Source organism: Numenius arquata, chromosome 8 (assembly GCF_964106895.1).
Source record: "Numenius arquata chromosome 8, bNumArq3.hap1.1, whole genome shotgun sequence".
In the NCBI taxonomy this organism is placed as follows: domain Eukaryota; kingdom Metazoa; phylum Chordata; class Aves; order Charadriiformes; family Scolopacidae; genus Numenius; species Numenius arquata.
In genome coordinates, this window is record NC_133583.1 from 60,315,644 (window position 1) to 60,331,700 (window position 16,057).

Consider the following 16,057-nt stretch of genomic DNA (forward strand, 5'->3'; position numbering starts at 1 on the left):
CAAACTGTCATATTAGAATAGAGAAATATTAAAAATAGAACTTCTCAATTAGAGATGGTGGTTATTTTAATAATGAGCGAAATTGGCTGATGCTGCTTTGAGGAAATGGATCATGAATTACAGAAAGTCAATAAATAAATAAAAGTCAATCAGTGGGTTTGTTTGTGCAGCCGTGGCCGAACTATTTACACAATATAAAAGATAGTATGATATCACATTCAAGTCTGTTGACTGAGAAGAGCTTGCATTAGGTAAATAAAAATAGTTTTCTTCATACCTTATGAAGCAGAGATACCCTTTTTGCATTTTTTTTTTAAATAATATAGCTAAAAAGGAAAAAACATTGTAAAAAAACCTCAATTGCATGTATCTGGGACCTATCAGTCTCTGGTACCCTGGTTCTGAACCCCTCCTGCTTCCTCCAAGAAAAAGGATGAGCACAAGCAAGATTAAAGATGCATCATTTCTAGGGGGCTCAGTCCTCGCTTTAAATTCCTTGATATAATTTCTATGGGTTTGGTTTTTTTAATTGGAAGTTCCTGTTAAATAAGTGGAATTGCTTTACATACGCATCAGCTCTTTCCTCAAAGAGCTCTTTATTCACAAGGACAAACGCTGCAAGAGGGTGAAAATGTGATTTACACCACTACTTGTGGAGTAAAGCGTGGTTTTTATCTGCTTGTCTTAAATTAAAAGAGAGCCAGCAGGTAATGGATACATACATTATAGCAGAAGCAGGTCTTTTAAGAGAGATTTGAATGAATGGATCTCATTAAGAGAAAATAACCCACAGGCGGGGATACCATGCAAGCCTTAAACAACTGTGGAAGTGAGGAAGTGGTAAATAAAGCGTAGCTTCATTTCAAGCTGCTGGGTGAGGAAAGGTATATACAAACAGAGAGAGGGAGAGACAATCAACTGTCAGGTAGTATAAGAATTTAAATCTGGGTGTGTGGAAAGGGGAGTGGTACCGAGTGGTTTGGGGTGTGGGTGAAATTGGTCATAACTCAAGGAATTCTCATTGGTAGCAAAGAAACGTGAGGGTAGAAAAGTCTGTCTAGATTATTTTATTGAGTTTTCTTTTTATTAGAGGCACAAATCTCTATAATCATTCTTTTTTTGTCCTGTTATTCCCATTAGAAGATTGTTCCAGAAATGAGTCTTCTATTGGCCAAGACTCAGATTTTAATAACAGGCCTAAATGTTTCTGTGGTGGGTTTATAACCATCCGACTTACTGCTGGAATTGTCCTTTCCTTTAAATACTTCCTAATTCCTTCTCCTTCGGGTTTACTCCCCAACTGCTCTACCTCCCCACACCCGATTTGTTCTAAAGTCTTGTATGTTGTAGAAATCAGATATTATAACACCTTATAAATTTCTTTTTAACTCTTATTGTACTACTACATAACAGATTTGGTTAAAATACCAGTGCCTGGGTCATGCAATTTCATGGGATATTTTTTCATAACCCTTTTTTCACGTATTAAACTCTTTCAGTGGTCTCCCTGCTGTGGCTATAGTAATTTTAGTTTCCTTGCGCCTTTGTTACTCCTCCTGCTCCTAATGCTATGGTCAACATTGTTATCTTTATGGCAAACCGAGGAGATTCTGTATCTAACATGGGGTTATAGCAAATCTGTAATCTCTATTTTTGCTGTTTGTTTTAAGGGGGGGTTATCTCTAATCTGTAACTTAATCTCTGCTTTTGCCATTTTTTTTAGTATTATTTCCAAGTCTCCTTTTCATGCCGTATCTTTAATGACACCCGGCACGGACTACAGTTGGAGACAAGGTGCTCTGGGTGCATATTCTTCTGTGAGCCTGATCCACGCTGGAAATCTATGTATGCAACTGGGCCCACAGCTATCAACAAACCTTGAAAAAAAGTGGCATTTTTTACCTTAGTAACTGGACCCCTGACTTCCACGTGAAGGTAGCTTCTAAGCTACATACGGTATAGCTTTTTGGAGAAGTACAGACCGGTATGGTGTATTTGTTGTCCATTTTAGAACTATTTGTATAGCCTCGGGATGTTGTTTGCTTTCCCAACTTCAGACCTGGTCTTCACGAATTTAATACTTGAAAAACTCATTTAGCAATTCAAGGTCAGGATTTACATTTATTTCTAGTTACTAATTTTCACCGTCTTTTTCTTTGGTATGGCTGAGGATTTTTAAGTTAAACAAAATCTTTCTGAAAACAATCCATGTATATTTGGTATTAAAACATCATTAGCCATAGCAGAGTAGCATAGTAAAGAAGAGATGAAAATAGTCTCTCTGCATCCAGATTGTTCACAAAATAATGGGAAATAATTATCTGTGTTTCAACTGAATGGCTCATAACTGAGTTACAAACCTAGTGCTTTTTTTTTTTTTTTTTAAATAAAAACACATTATCTTTGACAATTTTATGATGCAGAAATGAGTTCCGGTTGGAAATCTAGGTGTTTTGAGGAAATGGCTCCAATGTTTAATATCATAATTCTAAAAAGAAAATAAATTCTGTAGATATTTTTTCTTTTTTTCTGCTACTAATATTAGCATTTTCACAACTTTAAAGAATGGGGTTTTCAGAACGAAATTTTATACTCATTTTCTAGTATGTAATTCAACAAATTACCACAACCAAATTGCACAGCACTGCTTAATGTGCCGTTTAAAAGAAATGTATCTGAATCAGTTTTTTTTAATACACTAATCTTTATCCTTCTACTGACAAATAGGCATGGTTGTGTTATGATTAGTAATTCACAATGTTTATGTTTATGGTTTTGTAACAATTCAGAGATCCTTGGGAAATATAATGAATAGGCTTAATAGCCAGAAAGCATTCCCTATACTTCTGGTTTGTGTCACCTTTTACTTTAACAATTGGCTATTTTGTATGGCCCCCACTGTTAAAACCACTAACTGGAATATTTAAACTGAATGTTAATTAAATTCTTAAGAAATGCTTGTGTGGATCCAGACAGCTCTGATTGTTCCCTGAAGGTTCTCTATTTAGCTAAAACAGTCCCACTCTGCATTAAAAAAAAAAAAAAAAGGGATAAGAACTGTTATTAAATTTCTTTCTACTATAATGATAATGTGTTAGGCTATTAGAAGAGGAAAACTTTGATTATTCTCTGTCAGTTCTCCCTGAATTTACCCTGGACAGACTCCCTCGAGGCCCGCCATGCCAGGCAGCGGAGTCAGGACGGCCGGGCAGGGAAGCCCAAGGTTTAACGTGCAGGGATACGCGGAAACTTTTCCATAAAAGCACTTTTATTCGTACTCTGTACCGAAAAGAGAAGTGATGCCATGTGACTGAACTTACTTCTCGGGGCGAAGCGCTGACAGCTAAACCCCCTGGCACCCGTGCTGGTGGGATGTGAGGAGCTTAACAGGCGTCCCACCTCACCCGCTGCCACCTTTTTGAAGGCTTAAACTTTTATTTTCTTCAGCGACGTGCTATTTGTATGAAATTAAATTAAAATACGCAGGGGGGGGAACGCCACCCCGCGCTGCGAGGGGGGTCGCGCCGCCCTCAGAAAGGGACTCCCACGCACCCCCCCCCCCCCCCCCCGCCATCTTGTGTGTGAGGGGAACCGCGAGCGGGAAGCGGCCCCTCCCCGCCGCCGGCCGGCCCTGAGGGGGGCCGGGCAGGGCGGGCCGCACCGCCCCGGCCAGCGGACGGACGAGGCGGGGCCGCTAGGCCAGCTGAGGGGAGCGGGCGGCGGCGGGGACCCTTCTCCGGCCATTCCAGCCGGCGAAGGTGCCCGGCAGAGGCGGGAGACATGACCGCCGCGGCGTAACTTCGGCTGCCGGTGAAGACTGCGGGAATGAAGCGGAGTAGGTGGGTGAATTTACTTTTTTCGCTTGTTTCTCTAATTTGCGGCTTTCTCCGAGTGACTGCCGTGGGGCTGAGGGTCCTGCCCGCTTCCCTCCCTCCCTCCCGGCTTGACCGGACCCTTCCTCTCACCCGTGGGGGTCGGCTCCCTCCATCCTGGAAGTGGGGAAAAAGGGGCAGCTTGAGGTGAAAACCGGCTGGTTTTTGCCGAAATACACGTTGAAAGCGGAACGGAGCCGGTGGCTGAGCGTGGTCTGTCCCCTCACAGATCAGCTCTCCAAAGGATAACTTTGGAGGTTGGTGTGGTGTACCCAAATCAAACCTTTTTTATTTTTTTTTTCCTCTTGAGGCTTAGTGTCTGAAGCAAAAGAAAAAAAGAGATCTTCTCGAATGAGGGTTGTGAGTCACTGATGCTGCAGAAGCTATTACAGTCCGTTCTGACAGAAGAGCACTTTGGAAATTTGCTGTTAATTATTGACACAACATTTATAAATAGAGTTTATAATGAAAACACTCGGAGCCCCTTAACTACCAAGTGTGGCTATGATACGAAGGAGCTTCAAGTGCCAGGTAACTGCAGGAGCTCTGCTTATAGTTGCATGTGAGGAAAAACCAATAGATGTTCATCAGTTAAAAGCACCGAGAGAAAAATGTGTATTTAAAATGCTTTTCTTTATTGCTGACTTAAGATCGGGAATACTTATGATTCTTAAATCTCTCAAATAGTGCGTCGTGAGGGTGCGCAAACTTCAGTGCTGTGATACTGGAGATGCAGGAAGAAATAGAACCCCTGCGCTGCCGGATCCCTGCCTTCCCTCTGGTGAACCTGTGGATGTTCGTGAAATGAGGGGATAGTTTCACTATGGTCAAGAAGATTTGTACGTTCTGTAGAAGCTTTGGGACGTTTTGCTGTTGAGTTTCAGCAGAGAGGCTCTATCCGCAGACTTGGAGCCTGTTTTTGTAGCCGTGCTACAAGGGGAGCTCTGCTGCTGATTTTAATGTCTTTAGTCTGTGGGGCCACATACAACTTGGGTTGCCTTGGTTAAAGCTTTAGTATTAAAAGGAAAAATTATTCAATGCAAGTCATATTCGTTGCTATTTTGTATATTCCATTTACTCTGAGCTCTTTATTAATGATAGAATGGTTTAGGTTGGAAGGGACCTTAAAGATCATCAAGTTCCAACCCCCTGCCCTGGGCAGGGGTCTCCCACTGGACCAGGTTACTCAAAGCCCCATCCAGCCTGTTTAATAATGTTTACTAATATACTAAATGACAAACAAATGCAATGAAATTCCATGTCCAGGACGGCTGACCAAGAACCACTGGTCTTGCCAAAACCAACAGGACTGGAAAGCCTTCGGCACCCTTAAGCAGCAGGCCAGAAGGCGCTGTGCATAGGCATTATTACTAAAATACTTTTATGCTTTATAGAGATCTTTTAAATATTTAAAAACAGCTGTAATGGGGTGCTTGCAAAAGTCAGGGACAGTTTGTGTGCTTGCAGTATAATGTTCCTGTTTCCTATTAACTAGCAGCTGTTGTTGTTTTTTTTGGGAGGAAAATTAAAAAAAGAGCTCCAGACCCTGTATGTGTGTATGTTACTTGAGGAAAAATAAGAGATCCTGGCAGCTGAGTTTCTATAAATTTCTGTAGGCTTTGAAATTGTTCATTGGAAACCACTAATATGTAAAGCTCTTATCTTGCAACATTTGCTCATCTAGTCTCTTTCTCCTTGTAAAAGTCGGTGAGAATTTTGCAGCTGAGTTTAGTGGTGTTTAGGGTTGTGCTACTCTGCTGTGTCCAGGACAGGTCATGGAGATGTGGCACTCTTAGTCACCAGTGCCACCCTCTGTTCACTGGTGTTCAAACTGGACAGGTAGACCTGCCTCATACTGCAGTCCTCTTTTCAACCCTCTTTCTGTAGTTCAGAAAGGAGATGTGCAGAAATGTAAGTTGTCAAAGACAAGAAACTGGGGTAAAAAGCAACAAAAAAAGGCAGCTCCAGAAGGAAAAGGAAAATTTTGAGTACATTTTCCGTGCCCAGTGAGCAGGTGTTTGTGGATCACCAGCCGTGCTTGTTCCAGGCTGTGCTGAAAACGTTTCCCATGCTGATGTGCCAATGGATGGTATGATTTCTCAGCTGGCCCGTAAAGAAAAATGATCTTACTTTCATTCTTGTCCTTCTTGCTTGTCCTATCTGCTGTGTTTTGTTTTTAATCAGATGTTTTTGTCAAGGCAGGGACTCTACTTGCTGAAGTTTTTTGTACAGTGGTTAGCATGGAGAGGAACATACTATTTACAAATGGAATTGGAAAATTTATTGTATGCAACAGGAGCAAAGCTGGTGGTTTCAGAATGCAGTATCTTAAGATAGATGTGTTAAAATGGGCCCTGATTCCTTCTATTTGTATAGATACCTCCCGGCCGCGCATAAAGCCATTTGTCCGTGCTGTGTTAACTTACTCTTTCTGGAATGGAGCTAAAGCTAGAAGTTTTAATAATTCTCTTTTATTTAACTTCCCATTCCCTGTAACTGTTCCTGTAAAACTTGCATTCTTTCTTACAATGAAGTTAGGAATTCTGGTAAGTTCAATATTCTCACTAGAAGAGATACTGGGTAGTCGTGTCTGGTCCAGTAGCACATTCATCTTGTCCTGGGAGTTTTCTGTAGATATCTCTTTTTACCCAATTCCTGTATAAAGTTTACACAAGCAACACTGACCTTTGAACAGGAGAGGAGCGACTGCTGGTGACATGTAGCTCACAGTGCTTTTTGATCATGTACAGCACTATTTTTTGTTCGTGAATGTTGTTGGAACCAGGATTGAAAAATAACACCTTTGTGAAAATCAGCCTAGATGGATGCAATAGAAGGAGGAAGAGAAGATGTCTCGAGCTAGTCTGAACTGTATTTTTGTCTTCTGGTACAAATATTGTTAATTATGGTTAAATTAGTGCTGATATCAGAATCTCTTTGATTGCTCTATTATGGCAGCAGGAAGTGAAAAATGCCTTTATCTTCAGTAGACTACATAATTATAACTTTCCTTCTTTGAGGTGCGTGTTGTTCTGGGGATCTGTGGCTGCTTTCTTTTCAGGTATTGCAGGGTGAAACTAACACAGCAGTTGCTATTAACGCAATTAACCATTTGCTGCCTTACTCCCAGGAACAAACAGGGGATGGTGTCTCACGTTCTGCTTTGAACATACAATGAACTATGTGTAGTTACTGAAATAGTGGTTCTTTCCTTCAAACATATGGAAGCAATAGGGCTCAGATATCTGGGTAACAGCCTTTGCTTCTTGCAGTGCCTGTGATGGGAGAGCAAGTGATGGACTTCATGGCTTATTTAGAGCTCTTGATGGTGGATATTTTTCACTTGTTTTGAAAGTCAGAGCTTTAGAGTATTTACTGTAACATCCATGACATATTGATGACTTTATAAGCCTTTGAAATGTATGTCTGATTGTCTTGTATGACATATGGAAGTGATCTCTGCCAGTTTCTTGCTAAGAAATGGTTGAGCTATGAACAGCAAATTTTTGTTGCACCTGTAAAAGAGGAACATGGACTGTTTTTCATACATTTAATGGTATGAAAAGTGTATGCTTATGTCAAGTACATTATTTTAAAAGGTTTCTTTTTCTTTGGTTAGAAAGTTGGGAAAAAAAATACATAACTCTGATCATAGGCTTTTGGAAATAATCCTGGACTGTATCTTTGTGAAACGACAGATTTAATAGAAGGTTGTAGCAAGATAATTTGTCTGGCCTTCATGGCTCACCTATTAGGAAATAGACTAATGGAAGAGGTACAGGTAAGGTTGGCCTCCTAAAAGCTGTGCTGAGAGGCAAATTTTCCTCTGAAATAGCGGTTGTGAAGCACTGCTTTTGAAATTTTGAGCTTTCCTCTTTAATTGCTCAAAATGTAGCTTAAAATGTACTCTGATTGTAACCTGGGTGAATGGGGAGAAGAGTGGATGGGACTGACTCATCTTGCAGACTGAAATGAAGGTGGTCTGTGCTGAAGAAATGGCTTGGTGCCGGTTCCAGCCCCAGATAAATTTACAAGTGCTTTCCTTGTGGGTGAGCGTGCAGGGGGACAAGGATACTGAAATGTTTTACCTTCACTGGTGAGTTGTCTGCTGCTTCAGGTAGACAGCTGTGGCTACTGAATCACCTCAGTGTCAGGGTCACTGGGTGATCTTATCGAGGCCTCTGTTGAGGGGAAAAAAGGGAGAGGAGGGATAGCTCTGAGCAGATGGTGGCTTTCCTTATTGTAACCAAATCCTTTCGTTTTTTTAGCAGCTGCTGGTTCCTCTGTGGGGCTGATCCTCCGCTCTGCTCTGGCTTGTTGAGGCACTGCCCTGGGTGAGACAACGGGGATGTACTCACACTGTGCACTGAGGAGGGGTAAAAACCAGGAAGGAATCGCCCTTTATCTCTCCTTCTGGTCTTCTGCGTCCACACACGCTTTCCTTCCAACTGTGTAGCCAGTACAGAGACTCTCCCACCACCGTAATCTGTATGTATCATAAAGTATGTATACATATATATAGTATAGTACATGCACCCCCAAACTGAAAGGCCAGTTTATTACATAGTGTTGGCGCCAGTTCTTTTGGTAACATGGATGTTCTCAAGGAAATTGTTCTCAGAAATATTGAAGAATACTTAGGAGGGACTCCCTAAATCTTACTTCTTGCCCCAGCTTTCTCTGTCTGACTTGAGCTGTACATTGTACTAATCACTCAGTTCTGGTTAACTACAATGGCAACCAAACTCTGTATGTTTTACTCTGATGTCCTCACTGAGCTTTTTTTAAAGTATAAAAATGCTTATATTTGGGTTTTAACAGAATTTATGTAACTGTGGGATGAAAATAAAAAAGAACAAAGTGTCTGAAATGAAAGAACAGTATTGAAATATTAATGTAAAGTTTAGTGAAGTCTTCACCACTGAAATGGGTGAAAATTGAGTATCTCTTGGATGTTTTGATTGTTTGGATTTGTAGTGCCTTTCATATGACCAAACCTGGAAGGTGAACAATGATCAGCAAAAGTCTGGAGAAATGAGATACTGTGTAGCTCTAGTGATGAAAGAAGAGATATTTAATTGATGTTCTAAGCAATACTTTTTTTCCTCAAATGGCATTCTGATTTTATTCTTCCTTTCTGCTTTCAAAGGTGTGAGTATCAAATTAACCGAAGTGCACCAAGATGAAACTCTAATGAAATAATAGAGTGATGATTATCAACTCTCAGTTAGTTTTCTATCTTTTTTTCAGATCAGTTTTACAAAGCAAGATGTATTGGCAAATCATTCTGACCATATTTGTGCTATTGGGTAAGTTACTAAAAAATAAGTCTGGAAATTATGCAGAATGAAGAGTCATCACCATTTCTGTTTTACAGTGATGTTTTCAAGTCATGCTACTGCATTAGTATCTTATCACAACATGCAACTAGAATAGACAAAGAACTTGGTGTCATGTTCAAGGCCAGGTTGGAGGGGGCTTTGAGCAACCTGGTCTGGTGGGAGGTGTCCCTGCCCAGGGCAGGGGGACAGGAACTGGATGATCTTTAAGGTCTCTTCCAACCCGAACCATTCTGTGATTCTGTAATTGAAATGTTGACACTCTCAGGGTTGTGCTTGTGTGTCTTATCCCAAAAAGCAGTGCAACTGACTTTTAAGATCAGGAGGTATCAGTGGAAAGTATGTGGTGGGTCAACACACATTCAAATAAATGCCCTAGTCAAAATTTGATAAGATAGAAGTTCATGGGCAATTTTTTTACCCTAATAGGTCCAAAAGCAGAAGGGAAAATCCCAGTTTTATCAGAACTGCAAAGTTTCGGTTTAGTTCACTGTAGCCAGGTGTCACTTTGAGTCTGAGCTCTGCTTTTTTAGGTAGCTGATGTTCTTGCTTTCATATGCACAGTGCTGAAAAAGGGTGCTCAATTAACTGCAAATGTTGGATATAATAAACTGGTTTTCTAATTGGGAAATTCTAATTGTCTGTGATAATGTTGGTGTATGCTGTTCAGGGACAGCTGGTACTTGCCTTTCATTTTTTTGATTAAAATAAGAACTATTTAGAGACTTTTGGTGATGATGCTTAGGGAGAAAGCAGGTGCTGTAATCCAATGAAGTTAGTTTCAAAAATTGTATCATCTTGCACTTTCACAAAAGATGAATCAATAATTAGATTTCTATATAAATATACATCTTTATATATAATATCTTTTCTGTATACATATAGATCTTTCTTTATCTTTCTGTATACGTACCTTTATCCACTCAGTATCAACTGTTGCGCTGTTGACATTCTTTTAAATACCTTACGTAACCTAAACATACAGTGTACCTTTTAATTAGAAAACCTGGATGCCTTGGGGAGTTTTCATTAGACTTCAGAGCAGTTTGTCCCTGTCTGATGGCCTGGAATGACTGAAAGTATCTACTGAGTGGCCATCTCTGTCTGATTCCGTATAAGCAAATAGCCGTGGCTGGTATCTTTGTAGCCCCGTTAACCCAGACATGAAATAAGTTGCTATTTGAAAACATTCTTAATGCATGCTGCATTTTATTAATGGGCTATAGCAGTCCTATGCTAAACATTCTGTATTGTAAAGCATTGCTATTTTTTAAGCACTTCTGCAGAAGTGGTAAGTAGCTGCACACATTTTGACTTCATAGGATTTAATTAATCCTGTGAGATTGTCTGGTGTGATATGCGAGGGGGGGTGTGTCTGTTTTTCAGGGAAATAGATGACTGGCAGGAATCTCTTCCCACCCTGTGGTTGCCTCTGTGAATTGGGCAGGATGTTAGTTATCTGTCCTGCTTCATAGGCAGCCATGGCACTTACTCATTTGTTCTTTTTTAATCATGTATTATGAACTAATAATCTGTTCGGTCAACTGAATCCTCCTCGTGCGGGCAGGAGGCCTAATGAAGCTGATAGTTGGAGTGGCACAAACTCTGTGAAATGAGAGAGGAGGAAAGAGCAGAATCCGTCAGGAGTCCCCTATACAAAATCCGTGTAACGAGAAAATGAAGTGCTGTAACACACCGCATAGTAAAACAATGTCTGCTTTTAAGGTAGCACGCACTTACTTGTCTTAAAAGCTTACAGTTTGTGTTTTTATATGATTTAGCTTATGCTTACGTGCTATGAATCAAACAGTGCTAGAGAAATTCTGTTTCTCTAATTTTGGCTATTGCAAGGCATAGAGCATGAATTAATTTCTATCTAATGAACTGCTTAAAATATTTATGCCCTTACTGAGCAAAAAGCTGAATGCAGAGCGTGCAAATGACCCACATGCCTTTCTGTAACTAGAGCTTTAATCTTTGAAATTCATGCAGTGTTTTACAGTAAGCTGTTTCCAAAACCGACATGCACATCATTCTCAAAAATCATTGTTAGCGTAATTCAAGCTATGACTTACCAACAAGAACTAAAAATGTGGCCAGAGTGATTTTATTTTGAAGAATGTGTCTGATGGAAAAGATTATTCTTTTCCTACATCTCATTTCCCAGATAATGCCCTGGGGTTGCATAGTTACATCCAGTCGTGTATTCTTGTAATACTAGTCTTTGGTATTTAACAGTTACAATGTGACTATGTGTTATATTTACAGTGGGATTATTTTTTCTACAGTAATGGAGCCATGTTATAAGAGCTGGATGGGAAATGCCCCAGCACTGCAGGAGGAGATGAGCCTCATGCCTGTATAGTGCATGAACTTAGATTTAGGATTCACTGTATTTTGAATTAATATAAGCCAATTTACCCCAAAGAGATGCTTCCCTTAAAGTCTTGGTCTTGACCTGTTTCAAGAGGTGGAGAAAACAGAGTTGGGTGTAGTGGCTCTGGGGGGAAGGCTGGCACCTGTCAGTTTTGACACCGGTTCAGAGGGGACCTTGTTAGTAATTTTGTCTGCAACTCAGAGGAGAATAGTCCGTAGAAATAGTCTGATTTTTCAGTAATGAATGTGTTTCTGTATAACATCAGCCGCTTCCTTTCCATTGTCAAGTAATATGAACTTTTTCTTTTTTTTTTCAGACATCTTTGCCTTTATATTTGCAGACTTCCTTCAAACAGCAGTTGCCCATTGTATGGTCCATCAAATTCCTCCCAGGAACTTTACATTACCCTGTATGCTGCTAAATGAGACGTTTTTGAGTCCTTTCTCTGCTGAAGTTGTAGAGAGCTGGTCTGGTTTGAGGAGAGAGCGTGAAACACCTGAAACCAAGCCTCCCTTGCTAATGAATGAAGAGAGTTTCCTGTGTTGCCTTTGGAGTGATAACAACATGGAGTGTTCTTTGTACAGAGCAAGCATGCGAGCAAGGAAGTTTATTCCTTCAGAAATAAGTATCTCTGCTTCTCAGGAAATAGGTAGGTTTTCCATTTGAGGGGATAAAAAGTTACTTCTTAGAAAAAATGATTGGGTTTTTTTTTGTTTTTTGGGAGGTTGGGGTGGGGAGGGGTGTATTAATGGATATTCATTTTTATCCAAAGCAGACAAGATAGTATGGTAAAATCCTTCATCACGGAAGTCCGTAGTGGAAGCTGAAGGAAATCGTATAGCAAAGTTTCAGAGGCGGAGAGGGGCGGGAGGAGTTGCCTGTCTTCCTTGGGGAATTCTGAATAAAATATGTACCACTGCATACGAGGACCTTAGCCCAGATCTTCAAAGGTGTTTAGACGCTATGAGAAGTATTTTAAATATTTTTGTGGGTATGGACTTTAAACTCCTTCAGGAGGTGGGGGAGATCTTTTCTGCCTGGATTGTGATGCCTTAATAAATATCTGTACGTGGATTAGAGTTGAACTATTTTTTCCTAGACTGTTTTTCTCTTCCTTTAAGCCAGACTGTGAGCAGCATACCGGCCTGTTGGCATACTGCTATCAGCAGCAGGAATCTCACTGACCTCAGTAGAGTAGAATTTCATTTTACAAGAACTGTCCAGTGGAACAAATAAATCTCCATTAAAGACTGCCATGCTAATTTATTGCTGTTGTGTATGCAGTACAGCTGCATGTGTGTGCACAATGTCCCAGTGCACAGCCACATAGAGCCTGTACCAGTTAACAGTAGCAAAACCTTCCACCACCAGCAGCAGCTTAATTTCTTTCTTCCCCTTGTGGCCTTGTCCGTAAAGCCAGGTAAAATATGTTCCTTCTCCAATAATGAGAATGCAGCGGTATCACACAGGTTGTTAGCCTTTTAAGTGTTAAAGGACATATACTGGTGCCCAATTCAGCAAGAATTATTTATAAATATTTGCACACTTGTGGTCCGGCCTCACCTTCATGAATGTCTGTTGCTTGTCCTCTCTTTGTGAGTGTATTTTATCCTGGCTCTTGAGTTGGTTTTAGTTTAGTGGGTTTTGTTTTGTTTTAATATAGTTCAGAAATGTTTAATCCCTTTCTTTTGTTCAGATTCAAATTGGAACATTGAATGTCGGATTAAAGGCAAGCTGGACCTGTTGGTTTGTAGCCTGCGGTTTTTGAAGTTGTACTTGAGAACCGACTTGAAGGTTAATCTTTTCTATGCTGTGTAAGTACACACTGTTAAATTTCTCTCAAGCTGCCTCTCAAGCTTGCAGCACAGTGGTAGCGTTAGCTTTGCAAGCAGATGGTATTTTATGTAGCTTTGTCTTATCTAAAAGTAATCTTGGGCAATATGGAAAGTTTATCTTCCTGTCTTTGAGTGAGAAATGGTTGGAATGGAGGGTGCCCCTCCTCTGTCCTTTCCATGTTTCTTAAAATGCTTTAATGAAACCAGTGTTGACTTGCTAAAATATGTTTGCTGTTACAGTTGTTTAATTTTAAAGCTATGACCTTGATTCTGGCTTTTCTGTGCTTTTGACCAAATTTCCTTAGGAAACAGGCTAAACATAAAACAGTTGAATTAGCTGAATTTACAGGTGATGACTTCTACTTAAAAGGCCAGATATCACTGGCCACAAATTATCCCTGTAGTCAGGGTAGAAGGCAAGTGTATTAACTAGTATTAAATACAGGTGTTTAGTTGACATAATACTTTCAACGTCAGTGATAGAAGGAAGACTAGGGAAAATGTGTGCCCTCTCCAGAAGGAAAGGGGAGACCTGGTCACCTGGGATATGGAGAAGGCTGAGGTACTCAACAACTTTTTTGCCTCAGTCTTCACTGGCAAGTGCTCTAACCACACCGTCCAAGTTGCAGGAGGCAAAGGCAGGGACTGGGAGAATGAGATACCTCCTGCCTCCAGCTCTGGGGCCACCGACATCAGAAGGATGTGGACCTGTTGGAGTGGGGCCAGAGGAGGCCATGGAGATGCTGCGAGGGTGGGAGCCCCTCTGCTATGAGGACAGGCTGAGAGAGTTGGGGGGGTTCAGCCTGGAGAAGACAGGGCTCTGGGGAGGCCTTGTAGTAGCTTTCCAATATCTGAAGGGGGTCCCCAGGACAGCTGGGGAGGGACTCTGGATGAGGGAGGGGAGCCATAGGAGGAGGGGGAAGGGTTTGACACTGAAAGAGGGGAGATGGAGATGAGATGTGGGGAAGAAGTTCTTTGCTGCGAGGGTGGTGAGAGCCTGGCCCAGGTTGCCCAGAGAAGCTGTGGCTGCCCCATCCCTGGAGGGGTTCAAGGCCAGGTTGGAGGGGGCTTGGAGCAACCTGGTCTGGTGGGAGGTGTCCCTGCCCAGGGCAGGGGGGGTTGGAACTGGATGATCTTTAAGGTCCCTTCCAACCCTAACCTTTCTGTGATTAAAACTGAAATCAGATTTTGAGTGGGTTCCCATTTCCAGTGTTCCTCATTACTTTAATTTCTGAAATACCATTATATATGTGTTTGTGGAAGAAGTGGATCTGAATTTGTCTCTGTTCCATCCAGTCTCAAGTGCAATAGAAAAATCTTTGCCAGTAATCCTAGTGCAGTAACCTCTGTATTGAATTTTTTTTGGTACGCCTAACATCCATGGAACAACAGATTTGAGTCCCAGCTGGGATGAAGAGGTTCTTTGTATTATGAAGGGAATTCAGTAAGTGTCATGCGGGCCCTGTAGCCTTGCTAAAATCCTTGTGGCATTTCTGTATTCAATTACTTTTTTCTGCAAAGGCGAGTGCAGTCCCTGACGTTGGAAAACTTGTTTCACTCCCCAGATTTCCTATTAATAATTTTCTTTTCGGGTCCCTGTGTTCTGGGGAACAGCTAGCAAAGCATTTCAGATTTTGGTGAGGTGACAGCTTTCCTGGTTGGCTTGCTGATACCTTAACATTTTATTCACATGAGCCAAAATACCTTGAAAACATTCCCAGTTTTAAAAATATGCATTCCTGGCATGTGTTACTCCCAGGGAGTCTGGAGATGAAGCCAGAATTCTCACATATAGGACAGGCAATGTACAAAAATAATGACCTAGAAGAATCTACAACAAAAAACCTGGGTCCTCAACGGCTTTTAATTTTTTCAGCATTGAAGAAGTATCCTCTTATTTTACACAACCACAATTTTCCTGCTTGTAAATGATATCAAGTTACTTTGAATAGAAAATGTTTTGTTCTTTCCAAAACAGTGCTATGACAGGAGGGTTCTCTAAGAGGCTCGAGCAAGGGCAATGATGAAGCTTTTACCTTCCCTACCAGCACGTCTTTGGGAGGAGAAGGAGTATTCTGAAACTTAATTAAACAAATTAGGTTAATTGTCTACCAAAAGTGAATGATCTTTCCAGTTGTATGTATTCTAGGAATGCTGTATACCCTGATGGTTAATTACATTAACTGAAATCACTTAGCCTTAGGGATCCTGTTGTAGTGGCACAGATAAATGCTCCCAGTTTAATTTTGAGCACTGATTGTGATTTGCCCTTTCAGCAGATGGTGATGTATAGGCTGTACTCATATTTCTGACCTATTTGAAGCGCCTGTGAGGCTCTGCTTTAGTTCTGGGCTTAGGCTGCTGTGTTTTTAAGGATAAATCATGGAGTTTGCCTCAAGACTGGTGCCTCGGTTGAGTGCATCAGTTATCCATTGAGCCTTCTTCAGCTGGAGACCATTAACCTTTCATTGGAGACTTACCCTCTCCTGAGCTCCATCAGATGTTCTGCAGTTTAACGGGGCAACTTTTTTAAATAAGCGTTGTCCTACGGCTACTATATATCAAATACATTGAGATATAATTATTGAAAATCCTTAGAACGCCAGAGAGCTTTGCTCCATCAGTTCCTAATGA

General features: G+C 41.0%; 1 protein-coding gene across 1 annotated transcript in view; it reads left to right on the plus strand.

Annotated features, from left to right (window-relative positions):
* Positions 1 to 3,825: 3,825 nt before the first annotated feature.
* Positions 3,826 to 16,057, plus strand: part of LEPR (leptin receptor) — a 38,511-nt gene continuing 26,279 nt past the window's right edge. Inside the window, 4 exon segments of the mRNA XM_074151410.1 lie at positions 3,826 to 3,839; positions 9,123 to 9,181; positions 11,929 to 12,237; positions 13,285 to 13,402. Coding sequence (XP_074007511.1) covers positions 3,826 to 3,839; positions 9,123 to 9,181; positions 11,929 to 12,237; positions 13,285 to 13,402 — 500 coding nt within the window.